Below are 13,852 nucleotides of genomic sequence, written 5' to 3'. Positions count from 1 at the left end.
CCTGTTGGTGCAAAGGTAGAATAAAGAAAGAATGGAAATATTCTATTAAGAGAATGACGGCTACAAAAAGGATTAAAAGTTACAATGATTGACACCCTATTTATAAGCCTCTAACAAACTTAAATATGAATCAAATCTAATATTTAAATCTAATATCTAACAAACTTAAATATGAATCAAATCTAATATTTAAATCTAATATCTAACAAACTTAAATATGAATTAAATCTAATAATTAAATCTAATACCATCTCTTAATTCATATTCCATCAAAACTTGTAACACCAATTCCATCCCTTAATCTGAGAAATTGATCAGTCTTGATAGCTTTCGTCAGAACATCTGCCAACTGCTTCTGAGTGCTACAGTGTACAACTTCTAACACTCCCCTCTGAACTTGATGTCTCAGAAAATGATACTTGGTCTCAATGTGCTTGCTTCTCCCATGCAACACTGGGTTTCTGGCAAGATTGATTGCAGACTTGTTGTCAATCATCAGCATCAGAGGTTTGTTTACTTTAATCTTCAGATCCTGCAATAGATTCAGAATCCACACAGCTTGGCATGCAGTAACAGCACCTGCAATGTATTCAGCTTCACAAGTTGACAGCGCCACAACAGGTTGCTTCTTGGAACACCAAGAAATGGGACCTCCCAGAAATTTGAATAAGTACCCAGACGTACTTCTTCTGTCAACTCTGTCTCCACACCAATCAGAATCTGAATAACTCAGAAGTTCTGACTCATCCTTTCTTCCAGAAGGAAATAATACTCCATACTTCAGAGTTCCCTTGATATACCTCAGAATCCTGACTGCAGCTTGGTAATGGGACCACTTAGGTTTACTCATGAACCTACTAACCATCCCAACTGAATAGCAAATATCAGGTCTGGTATTGCACAAATACCTCAGAGAACCAACCAACTGTTTGAAGGTTGTAGCGTCCACATCCTTTCCATCAGAGTCAGAATCCAGTTTCTGATTTGTATCAGAAGGTGTGACAGCAATCTTACAATTCTCCAGTTCAAATCTCTTCAGAAGTTCTAATTCATACTTGAGCTGATGCAAAATAATACCTTTCTCAGAGTATCTGAATTCCATCCCTAGAAAGTATGTCATTTTGCCTAGATCAGTCATTTCGAATTCATTCATCAGAACTTTCTTGAACTTGGCTATCTCCTGTTCAGAACTTCCAGTCAGCAGTATATCATCGACATATAAACATACCAGAGTCATATTTCCTTCAGAAGTATGCTGAACATAGACACCGTACTCCATCTCAGATTTCTGAAAGCCTTGCTTCTTGAAAAAAGAATCAATCTTCTTATTCCAAGCTCTGGGCGCTTGTTTCAATCCATATAGAGCTTTGTATAATCTATACACCATCCCTTCCTGATTCTTTTTCACAAACCCAGGAGGTTGTGACACGTAAACTTCTTCTTCTAATGGACCGTTCAGAAATGCAGATTTTACATCTAAATGCATCAGAGGCCAATTCCTGTTAGCAGCTATTGCAATCACCATTCTGATTGTTTCATGTCTTGCTACAGGTGCAAACACTTCAGAGTAATCCAGCCCAGGTTTCTGTAGAAATCCTCTGGCTACCAACCTTGCTTTATGTTTGCAAATTGAACCATCTGGCTTTAACTTCTGCTTGAAAACCCATCTGACGTTGATGGCTTTCTTGTCTTTTGGAAGTTCTGTCAGCTTCCAAGTCTTGTTCCTCTCTATAGCATCAAGTTCTTCTTTCATGGCCTTCAGCCAGAGCTTCTGCTTAAGAGCCTCTTCTGTACTTATGGGTTCAGAGTCTACTAACATGGCACACTGAATAACTTCTCCTTCAGAGTCTACTTCAGTGTCTTGCAGCATGTCAAATTCTGCATATCTTCTGGGGATGTTTCTGACTCTTTGTGGTCTCTGAACTTGTTCAGAGTCTTCAACTTCAGAGTTTCTACCTTCAGATGGTTGACTTCCTCCAGAGCTTTGACCATCTGAAGGTTCTGGCATATTTCCAAAGTCTGAATTGCCACCAGAATCTGGATTACCATCAGAGTCTGGGTCATCAGAGTCTGGATCATCAGAGTCTGAAACATCAGAGTCTGGAACATCAGAGTCTGGAACATCAGATTCTAGATCACTATCAGAGTCAGAATCAACGTCAGAGTTTACTCCAACCTCAGAAATTCTGAACTCTGACCTTTCTTCAGAGGTTCTAACATCAGAATCAGATTGAGACTTATCCCAATTCCAAACTTCTGATTCCTTCACAATCACATCTCTGCTGAATTCAATTTTATTGGTTTCTGGACAATAGAGCTTGTATGCACCTGTACTGTGGTACCCTATCAGAATCATCACTTTGCTTCTATCATCCAGCTTCTGTCTTCTGGCTTCTGGAACATGTTTATAGCAAACAGAACCAAACACCTTCAGATGACTAACACTTTGCTTGTCTCCAGTCCACTTTTGTATTGGAACTATTTCCTTCAACTTCTTCGTAGGACATCGGTTGAGTACATACGTTGCAGTGGCAACAGCTTCTCCCCAGAGCTTCTGAGGAAGCTTCTTCTCCTTTAGCATGCTTCTCACCATATCAAGCAAAGTGCGGTTTCTTCTTTCAGCAAGACCATTGTGTTGAGGGGTATAGGGAGCAGTAACCTCATGCTCAATTCCATTCTCCTCACAGAACTTCTGGAACTCTTTAGAGTTATACTCACCTCCACCGTCAGTTCTAAGAATCTTCAACTTCTGACCACTCTGATTCTCAGCCTTCATTCTGAACTTCTTGAATTCATCAAACACCTCGTGTTTAAACTTAATAAGGGATACCCATGTCATTCTTGTGAATTCATCAACAAATAACACAAAGTATTTATTCCCTCCAATCGATGCTACTGGAAATGGACCACACACATCAGAATGTACAACTCCCAAGGCATGTTTTGCTCTTGGAGCAGTTTCTGACGCAAATGGCAATCGTGGTTGTTTTCCTTCCATGCAAACTTTGCATGACTTTTCAGGCTTCTTAATTGCAGGAATTCCATGTACCAACTTCTTTGAATTCAGATGTTTTAAGCTTCTGAAATTCAAATGACCAAATCTTCTGTGCCACAACTCACTCTCCTTCTCAGCACTTGTTGCACTAAGACATTCTGAGTCTGTAGTTCTGACATTCACCTTGAATGTTCTATTCCTTCCCTGTTCTGACTCCATAATCAACTTCTGATTGCAGTCATACAACTTCAGAAGATTGTCCTTCATGGTAACTGAAAAACCTTTCTCAATTAATTGTCCCACACTCATCAGATTGCTTCTGATGCCAGGTACATACCACACGTTCTGAATCAATGCTGTTTTCCCATTGTTCAGAATCACTCTGACATTTCCCATACCTTCTGCATTAAGATATTTGTCATCAGCACATCTGATCTTTGTCCTCTTTTCAGAGTCAAAGTCAACCAGCCATTTCTTGTTTCCAGTAAGATGATTTGAACAGCCAGTGTCCATATACCACCAGTCTATCAGATCCATATCACCAGATTCAGAGGCCATCAATAGCACAGATTCGTCATCAGAACTTCTGGCTATATTTGCTTCTTCTGATTTTCTCTCCTTGTTTGACCAACAGTCTCTAGCAAAGTGACCAAACTTCTTACAGCAGTAACATTGGATTTTCTTCTTGTCATACTTCTCTTTGCCCTTCTGAGCATTTTTTTGTCTATCAGAGGTTGAGCTTTCTGACTTCTGACCACCATCAGATCTTCTCCTGGCTTCTGACTGCTTCTGATACCTCCTATCAGAAGTTGCTTTCAGAGCCTGCTGCTCTACTTCCCTTTCAGAAGTTCTCTCAGTCAAACGCAACTCTTGCGCTTCTAGACTGCTCTGCAGCTCTTCAATTCTCATGGTGCTCAGATCTTTGGAATGTTCTATTGCTACCACAATGTAATCAAATTGAGAGGTAAGGGATCTCAATACCTTCTCCATGATTGTTTCTTCAGAAAGAGTTTCTCCACACGCTTTCATCTCATTAGTGATCAGAATCACTCTGGAGATGTATTCAGAAACTTTCTCATTATTCTTCATGTTGAGATTCTCATATTGCTTTCTCAAGGACTGAAGCTTCACCTTCTTCACTGATGCGTCACCACCATAACATCTAACCAGTGTGTCCCACGCAGCCTTTGCTGTCGTTGAATCTGCAATCTTCTCAAACACATTTACATCAACACATTGATGAATGAAGAACAATGCTTTCTGATCCTTCTTCCTTACTTCCTTCTGCGTGTTTTTCTGTTCATCCGTCGCATATGCTGCTACCGGAACATAACCATCAGTGACAAGATCTAGAACATCTTGAGCACCGAACAGTACACGCATTTGGATCATCCAACGATTCCAGTTTTTACCGTCAAATACTGGAAGTTTGGTGTTCATGTTGCCGTTTCCGTTCATCTTTCTACCTTGCACAATACACTCAGATTTCTCACACAGTGTTTCCCAACCCACAGAATTAAAATTCTGATCAGATTTTGTTCAAGATTCAACACGAATCTAAGAATCAAAATCAAACACACAAGACCTCACGTTCACTCGTGTTTCCCGTGTTTCCCAATGAATCCGAACCAGGCTCTGATACCAATTGTTGGTGCAAAGGTAGAATAAAGAAAGAATGGAAATATTCTATTAAGAGAATAACGGCTACAAAAAGGATTAAAAGTTACAATGATTGACACCCTATTTATAAGCCTCTAACAAACTTAAATATGAATCAAATCTAATATTTAAATCTAATATCTAACAAACTTAAATATGAATCAAATCTAATATTTAAATCTAATATCTAACAAACTTAAATATGAATTAAATCTAATAATTAAATCTAATATTTCCCTCTTCTGTTTTCTTTTTTAATTCCTTTTGTACTTTGTGATACCTTATTAATTTTGTTGAAGCTAATCTATACTGTTGCGAATCTCAAATTTATCTTGCTCATTCATTTAAGGCTTGATTTTACATTTGATGTATTATTCAATATATAGGAGGGTTGGAAGTTGGTTGAGTTCTAACTGCTAAATCTCAATAACAACTAACCATGGCTTCGAAATAACAGTAGTTAATCGAACTAAGTACAAAACTAATAGATTGCAAAAATTAGTATTTATAATCATGGTTGTCAAACTCGCGGGTAGACTCATAAATTCGTTCGAGTTTAGGAGTCTAGGCAGCAAAAATGAGTATAATCTTATATAGAATCGTTTTTTGATAGATTCGGGTAGACTCGCACAAACTCGTAGAGACTTGCGACTCTATGACGAGTTTACAAGTCTATATGTTTTAATTATTTTTTTTTGAAAGAAAACCCAATAAAACCATCCAAAGACCCCAATTTTTTTTATACTACTTTCATATAGTCATACCCCTACGTAGAAAGTTTGAGTAATAAAATCCACATTATAATATGAAATTGAATCTTTAAGTTGTTTTTCTTATTGTGTTTCACTTACTTCGTATCTTTTAATGATTGTATGTTCCTCTTTATTCATTGATTTTATATGTGATTGAATTGTGATTGTTTGAATAATGCATTCTTAATTGTGACTATTCATTAATTTTGAATAATTTGGTTTATATCATGTATAATTTGAAGTTGAAAAGTAGAAAAGAAAAAGCAAAAAGTATTGTTCTTTCATTTGAAGATATTCATTCAAATGATGAATGGCTAACCGAAGATCCTACTGAAGAAAATGTGAAAACTGAAATTAATGTTGAGCAAGATGATGTTATGGTTAAAAATGTTGTTGAAACCAGTGTTGTAGTTACTAATGTTGTAAAAAGTGGTGGTGGTGGTGGTGGCAATGTTGAATTAGGTAGAAGTTGTAATTGTCAAAAAATACAAGTATGAGTGGTATCCCTACACAGGTAGGTGATACTCAGAGGTTTTAGTAGTTTTATAATGGTTAGGACTTGCCCTAAGTGACGAGAGACTCTGTATGATGGTGTTATGGTATTTTTGGTGATAAGAGTGACCAACTCACGTGGTGAAAGACTATGTATTATGCGATATACTGGTTAAGATATGATATCCCTCTTATCCTTGAGATGAGGTATTTATAGAGAGTTTTTGGCCTAGGGTTAAGGAAAGTTACTTCCCGCACTACTAGATCATGGAGATGAAGGAGTTATTCCTCCTTTGACTCATTCTTCTAGTCCGTTGTAATATGACACATCATCTCCCACGTCTACTAGACGAGTGGAATGAGTTTGGGTGAGAAAAGCCCAATCGGCAGAATTTTATTGAGATCCGAGTAGCTTCATGACCCATTTTAGAAGGGGGTGGCTTCATTGGATAACACTCTCATCGCCCATGTGTTGACCTTAATCACTTTTACGTAAGCGGTCCCCTCTTAGGGTCCAACAAAAATATATAACGACATAGTACCTCAAACACGAGGGTTTGGTAAAGTGCGGAATGTTTAATTAACTTTGTGTTGGGGAGCTTCTAAGTTGACTCCCTCAGAAAAGATTTTATGTTGACTCCCTCAGACGAAACTTTAAGTTGAGTCTCTCAAACAAGACTTTTTTCCGAGTCTCTCATGCGAGACTTTATGTCGAGTCCCTCGGGTGGGATTTAGTTTAGATCATGTCTAAGAACACTTTGAATCCCTCATGTGAGGCATTTAGGTAAGTCTGTTTGATGGGACTCTAGGTCCTCCAAGCGGGATTATATGTTGAGTCTGTCTGATGAGACTCTAAGTCCCTCAAGAGAGGCGTTTAGGTGAGCTTGTTTGATGCGACACTAGGTCCTCCAGTCAAGATTATATGTTTAACTTGTCTGATGAGACTCTAATTCCCTCAGGCGAGGCGTTTAGGTGAGCATGTTTAATGGTATTCTAGGTCCTCCATGCGAGATTATATATTAAGTCAATCTGATAGACTCTAAGTACCTCGGGTGAGACATTTAGGTGAGCCTATTTGATGGGAATCTAGGTCCTCCAGGCGAGATTATATATTTAGCTTGTATGATGAGACTCTAAGTCCCTCAGGTGAGGCGTTTAGGTAAGCATGTTTGATGGGACTCTAGGTCCTCCAAGAAAGATTATATGTTGAGTCTATCTGATGAGAATCTAAGTCCCTCAGGCGAGGTGTTTAGGTGAGCCTATTTGATGGGACTCTAGGTCCTCCAAACAAGATTATATGTTGAGCCTGTCTGATGAGACTCTAAGTCCCTCGGGTGAGGCGTTTAGGTGAGCATCTGTATTCTCCTCGTAGGGCAGCAAAGATCTTCTTGAGAAGTCCAACATTTGTATTTGCTTCGTAGGGCAGCAAGGATCTTCTAGGGAAGTCTAACATTTGTACTCGCCTCGTAGGGAGGCAAGGATTTTCATAGGAAGTCCAACATTTGTATTCGCCAAAGATCTTTCTTTAGAAGTCCATGATTTATATTTGCCTCGTATGACGACAAAGATTTTTTCGAAAAGTCCAGCATTGGTATTCGCCTCGTAGAAAAATAAGGATCTTGTAGGACAATAAAGATCTTCTTGAGAAATCCAACATTTGTATTCGCCTTATGGAGGAGATTGGTATTCAAGGAGAGATAGACGGTTGTTGTCAGATAGCAATTTATAAGCGAGACAAAAGATGGTGGAAAAATAACTAATAAATTGTTTTTATAGCATAAATTTAAGCTTTTCACTCAAGCTATTTATGAGAACAATTATTAGGATTATCAAGTTGATTTTGATATTCGCCACGATTTTTCTTTTCTGTGCTTTATTTATTTAGTTGTTCCAAGTTACCTTTTGTCTATAATCTATATGCAAGAGATTTAATGGAATTAATTTTTAGAGGGGGTTTGCAAATACAAATACAAATGCAAAAAAAAAAAAAAAAACTCCCTAAATATTTATAAAAGAGAAAATATTTTCCATTCAAAATGTAATCAAACTCACTAAAAATGATATGCACAAAAATGAAGAGACTTCAATTCCTATCATTCCTACCATTTTTTCCTTTTCACAACAAAGCTAGCTACACTAACTTATTTGAGACATATCAACTCCATCACTATACTTGAATGTCTCGGCTGCACCAAACTTACGACGTTCTTCGCTACTTTCACTTAATTCTTCGTCACTACTATCATCTTCATCGTGTTCTACAGAAGGCGAGGAAGGAGCATCACCGTCTTGCATACTTTTAGAACGACATAATGGAGTGGCAAGCATGCTGACTTGACCATGGTGAGATATCTCAACAACAACTGTGGCGTCATCCTTTGGGAGGGGTTGTTTCCATGGTTCGCCGTCGATTCTCATGAATGTGCAGTCAGCTGCAGCTTTATGAAATTCAAAACGGATTCTGCTTGCCTGTATGATTGTATTATAGTAGCATTGAAATGTCAGTTAGTTAGTCACAAGAAAACCAATGCAATAAATGGCTTCTAAGAAATTCTCTTTTTAAGTTCATTGAAGAACTGATGTATAGAGACATTAGTCGATCGATAAACCTGAAAAGGGAATTTTTGCTTATAGTGACCGGAGGGAGTACTGCATTTATATCATTAAGATCGCAAATCTGGTATGTCGTACCTGTGCCAAACGAGTTCCGTGACCATTTGGTGCAAGCAAAACAAGACCATGCCAAGCATCTCTAAATCCAACTACTTCAAATAGGCCATCATCAACAAATGGAAGAGTCAGGTCCCTCTGCAAAGCATAATTTTAGAAATATCCAATCAAAATTCCAGGCAAAGATATGCTTGTGTTCTTAACAAACACGTGTCAACAATTATACATAGAAAACTAGCAAAAGGAGATATGAGATTCAGCACTTACATAAATTGACTTTTTTCTATTTGGCTTTCCCCAAGGATTGAGTCCACCAGAAAAGCTGGGCAAGTTGAGGCAAACTATCGATCTTATGCTGTATATATGAAAAGGTCAAAAGTTTGATTACTTAAAACATTCGGACATTTATATAGGTGTACCATTAAGTTCCATAAATGCTTTTTAGTATTTATTGATCTTTTCTTAGTGCAAGATGTTTCTCTGTTAGTTATGTAGAATTGATGGTTCAAAATAATTTAACAAAGCTAGTTTAGTTGTATCATGTGAAGAATCGATGGTTCGAAATGATTTAGCAAAGCTAGCAAGACGTATTAATTTATGTGAAGAATCACACAGGACTTTGCATCATGCGATATGCGTATTAGTCGGTGTGATTTGTAGATATCCTATGATTGCATATTTTAAATGGTATCTCACCTGCGAGGTATGTGAAGGTCTTCCCATTGACCTTTTTTCATTATCTTTACCTTTGTCAACTGGGCAATGTTTCTGTAAAATGAAAATCATATGTTAAAATCAGAAATATCTTTAAATTGTTAACAGCTTTGAACTGGCTCAAGATTTTTATAAGCAGTGTGTCACCAAAATAAATGCAATCCCAAATTCGTAAAATAATATAATATGTTACTTTCATAAATAAATTGACCAAGTCACCAAAAAGTAGTTAAATTGACTTAATAGTAATAAAAATTGTTGCCTCTTTAATAACTAACCGAGAAGAAGATTGAAACAAAGAACTCATGAACCAGCCTTGAGTACATCCAAGCTTCAGATAAGCACTCTGGTTACCAAAACAAAGGAAGGGTTAAGAAAACCAATTATCGACAATTATTTGATAAAAACAAATTTAATTAACTGTCATCAAATTATGTGAAAGGAATTGGGTACCTGATTATATAGCTGGTTTTTAAATCTTTCTGGATGTAACTTCCTCTCGGAATGAAATGCATATGACACTTGCGCATCCATTCCTGCAACGAAAACATACACATTTTATGTAACTCGTACTGGTCACTTGTATTTAATACCTTTAAGTTTTTATTTACTGTCAGAACTCATATTCTAAAGTACAATATCAAAATTTACATAAATAATTTATCACAAACCAAATTTTAAAGAAGTTTGATTTTCTTACCCATGCTAAAATAGTTCCAAAACCCCCCACGGTAAGTGTGGTAACCCTCCTGTGAACACAGAATAATTCACCCATAAGCATACATGGAGTGCCTCACTACTTAAAAAGTAAATCAAAGTAACGAAAAATTGAAAACAAAAAATACTATGAAACTTAAAGCTAAAGGTTTGTTTGATTCGACACAATTTTCTGTTTCACTCTTAAATGTAAAAACAAAAACAATTTTGTTGCCTACAATGCAGTTTCCTATTTTGTTTGTATCACCTTTGCCTACACTGCCAAAATCCAGTTGCTTTTGTAGTTTAACACCGTGTTTACCATACTAAACTTTTATAGGATGTAATAGACACATAAAACTCACTAAGTTTAGTTTATCAATTGAAGAGACGCGATTAAATGCATGCATAGCATGAGGCAGCTCTAGCGGAGCAACTGGGTCACATGATCCTTCTTTCGGAGCCTTCATTCTCATTATAATATGCCAGCTGAATAACATTTAAATTTTAATTAATCATTTAAAATGAAATCTCAGTAATGTCAAAGAAATTCATCAGTTGCAAAATACCTGTCTATTTTCATTTCCTTTGCAGCTTTTACATTACTCAGAAATGACATCACTGATTGGATGTCTGTGGCAGGATTTTTCTTTCCCTGTGAATGAAGAAAAACATAGTGAGAAGATATACAAATATATGGGTTTGTTAATCCAAATTGTTTGGTTTACGATTCATAAACTAGCCTCACAAATCGCAATTCACAGTTCAAATTGCAATTTGGAATGCAAACAGAATGATCACTGATCAAAATGATCATAATAAGGCAAAGAGATATTCAACCCTACACATTGATATGCACATGCTTATGAAAAACAATTAACAAAATGAAAATTGATCCAAGTGGTTAATGAAGTTATGAAATTTTCATAGTTCAGATTCAGCGAAATAGACAGAAAACGTACCCATCCAAATGCAAAAGGTAGATTATTTCCCGTCCCGAGTGGCACCGTTGCAACTGGTGGTGGATGAGGTAATTGAAGGTCAGATACCACTCCGAGAAGCCAGCTAGCAGTACCATCTCCACCTGCAACCTAGATTTACAAGCCGACATATTAGACCATAAAAAACAATTGGAAATCATTCAAGACCAAAAGCATTGAAAAAAGAGACTCAAAAATGCATTTGCGCGTCAAAATTTGGAAATGCAAAGGACCAGCTTACAATTATTCTCAACCTATTCTGAATTTCAGCAGCAAAATTATCTCCATTATGCTTTAGCTTTTCTAAATTCGCATATAGCTGGTGCAGCACCTTATCTGGAGCATTTAACCCCAAATCATAAACCTAGTAAAAAATTTGAAAAATCCTCTTCATCAATCAAACCAAAATCGCAGTTCTTCATTTTACAAAGAATTATATCAAGCGCGACTAACATATCCTAAATCACAATCACATTGCGTGTTGCCAGATACACCTCACTATTTTATAGACAAGTTACAGAGTTACCTGCAAACCTTTGTATTATGATAAACCACGGAAATCGAGGTTGAAATGTACCTGATTTTTGTTAAGAAGTGAACTATATGAAACAAGAAGCTCCCCTCCAAGCTGACCACCACTTTTTGAGTTGATGAAAACAACCACCGGACATGCAGGTAAATGAGTAACACCTTTGCACTCAGATCCAGGCAATAGTATATAATCCGGAATGGAAAAATCCTTCAAGGTTCTAATACTATTTCCATCCCCCATTGATCTTGACCAACTGCACAATTTCAATTATTTCATCACCAAACCCTTGATCAAATTCAAAAAAATAATAATAATAAAAAATAAAAAATATTCTAAATGTATAATTTTCAAGTCAAAAACAGCCTAATTGACGGCACATCACAGCACGGGACACAATATATTTATTAAAAATAAAAATAAAAATAAAAACGGTTATGGATTTCTAGCTCAACCATGCTGAAAATCTGTTACGCATGTTGGACTTCCGTAGCTGTTTGGAGGTTGTTGAATAGCGAAAAAGAAAAAAATTATAGAAAGAGATAACAGCGTTATTACCCTGGAATAACAATAACCACCAAGAAACAGTTACATAACTAAAAAAATGCATATGATTGGAGCTTTTTGATAAACCAAATAGGGCTTTGTTCCCTTAGTTCAAACAAGTATCTTGCAGGAATAAGATCATAGCAAAAAGAAGAAGAAAATACCTTGCGGAAAAGGTATTGATTTGTATAAAGAAAGATATTCAGAGAATCGTTTTGGTTATTTTATTGTTGAGTAGTTGAGTTTTAGAATTGGAATGTTTATATAGGACAGAATAGCAGTTGGAATGCAGTGTGGGCCAGATGTAAAGGGTTTTTAAGATGGGAAAGGAGAAAGATGAACGTTACTGCGACTTTCTGTTTCGCCCACTTTCGACGTCCATATTATAAATCATTTTTAAAATAATGTTTAACTTAAGTACTAAGTAATATTGATTTTTTTTTTTAATTTTCATTTTGATTTATGTATTATCAATAAATCATGATTTTCTTTAATATTTTTTTTATATGTGTGAATTTGAAAGTATTTTTTTATTTGAAATGAAAATTGTTAGTTTTTTTAATAATGTATATTGACTAAATTTATTACTAAAAGTATTTTATACTATGATGACTGGATAGGGTGATGATTGATTAATAATGAAAAATTATTTTATATTATTTGTGAATATTTTATTTTCTCGAATTTTTTATTTAAATAATCTATTTTTTCAAATAAATTTTAAATTAACATAATTTTCCACTTATGTCTCAAAATAACACACTATCAAATAAAAAAATATTTTAATATAAAAGATATGCAAATACAACACATATATGAAGATGTCAATTTAATTGACGACAGTATACAAACATGTGGGAGAGAGGTGTTCTTATGTGTTTGGATTGGCGTCTCCTTTGTTTTGATGTTTGAAAGTAAGTTATTTTGATAAATAGGTGGAAAAGTGGATTATTTTGGATATTTATTTAAAAAATGATTATTTTGATCAAAATTCCATTTTCTCTTTATAAAATTAAAAAGTGTAATTGATAAAGTGATTAAATAATTTTTTTAAAATTAATTAATTAAATATGGATTAAAATATAAGTGGATGTCACAATTTTTTTTTTAATAAATGGCTTAAAATATGAGGGCACAAAAGAAATATAAATAGAAATAAAGTTTTCAACCATTATATTTTAGCTGATAAATAATAATTTAAAAAAAAATGATTTCAACTCAAATATTACATATCACATATTTTAGATTTGATTCAAATATAATTTGTTATGATCTAAAATTTTGAAATTGATTTGGATACTATATGATAAAGGTTTAATTTAAAATAAATTTTTTATTGATTTGGATACTATATGATAAAGGTTTAATTTAAAATAGAATTTGTATTTTTTTTTGGAAGAAATATATTTGTAATCCCATATACGATATGATTAATGTTTGAAAATTATAAAGTTAAAATATATAATTTTTTTTAATAGGGTTATGATTCTCAATACTTTATTGATGAATATGGAGAATATATTTAAAAATATTATAAATGACATGATTATACATATTTATAAATAAGTGTATTTTACATTAATTTTTTATTCATTAAAAATGTCTTTTAAATATGATTCATGTTGTATTAGAAAGAAGCACTAATAATACAATACACATTTTTTTAGAACTTATCAAACATTCTAAAATATTTATAAATAAAATTGAAAAATTATTGTATAGTTCTTGAAGAACTTATCAAGGGATAGAAAAGATACTAGTTTTTTTGTATAGTTCATGAAAAATTTATCCAACATCTATGAATGAGAGTAAAATAATA

General features: G+C 34.8%; 1 protein-coding gene across 2 annotated transcripts; it reads right to left on the bottom strand.

Moving 5' to 3' along the window:
* Nucleotides 1–7,901: 7,901 nt before the first annotated feature.
* On the bottom strand, nt 7,902–12,386 carry LOC127075294 (diacylglycerol kinase 1). 2 transcript variants are annotated; one of them, XM_051016778.1, is made up of 14 exons: nt 12,198–12,386; nt 11,943–12,046; nt 11,536–11,743; nt 11,200–11,322; nt 10,941–11,069; nt 10,548–10,633; nt 10,344–10,467; nt 9,983–10,031; nt 9,736–9,818; nt 9,561–9,628; nt 9,265–9,336; nt 8,836–8,923; nt 8,590–8,706; nt 7,902–8,367 (listed from the first exon to the last, which is right to left on the bottom strand). In XM_051016778.1, the coding sequence occupies exons 2-14, from the start codon at nt 11,963–11,965 to the stop codon at nt 8,035–8,037; spliced, it is 1,503 nt and encodes a 500-aa protein (XP_050872735.1). In that variant the 5' UTR covers nt 11,966–12,046; nt 12,198–12,386; the 3' UTR covers nt 7,902–8,034. The 2 variants fall into 2 exon arrangements, with proteins under 2 accessions (XP_050872735.1, XP_050872736.1); XM_051016779.1 differs by lacking the exon at nt 11,943–12,046 and having other exon boundaries at nt 12,198–12,385.
* Nucleotides 12,387–13,852: the final 1,466 nt, after the last annotated feature.

This window comes from Lathyrus oleraceus, chromosome 4, assembly GCF_024323335.1.
Source record: "Lathyrus oleraceus cultivar Zhongwan6 chromosome 4, CAAS_Psat_ZW6_1.0, whole genome shotgun sequence".
Classification (NCBI taxonomy): Eukaryota; Viridiplantae; Streptophyta; class Magnoliopsida; order Fabales; family Fabaceae; genus Lathyrus; species Lathyrus oleraceus.
The sequence above is the reverse complement of the archived record's forward strand: the minus strand, read 5'-3'. Positions and strand labels throughout refer to the sequence as shown.

Excerpts from the sequence above, each read along its gene's own strand:
- LOC127075294 (XM_051016778.1), bottom strand. The coding sequence starts at position 11,965 with ATGCGTAACAGATTTTCAGCATG. Across the intron at positions 11,744-11,942 it reads CGTAACAGATTTTCAGCATG|TTGGTCAAGATCAATGGGGG; the intron begins GTTGAGCTAGAA and ends GAAATTGTGCAG. Across the intron at positions 8,924-9,264 it reads GACCTTCACATACCTCGCAG|CATAAGATCGATAGTTTGCC; the intron begins GTGAGATACCAT and ends TCATATATACAG.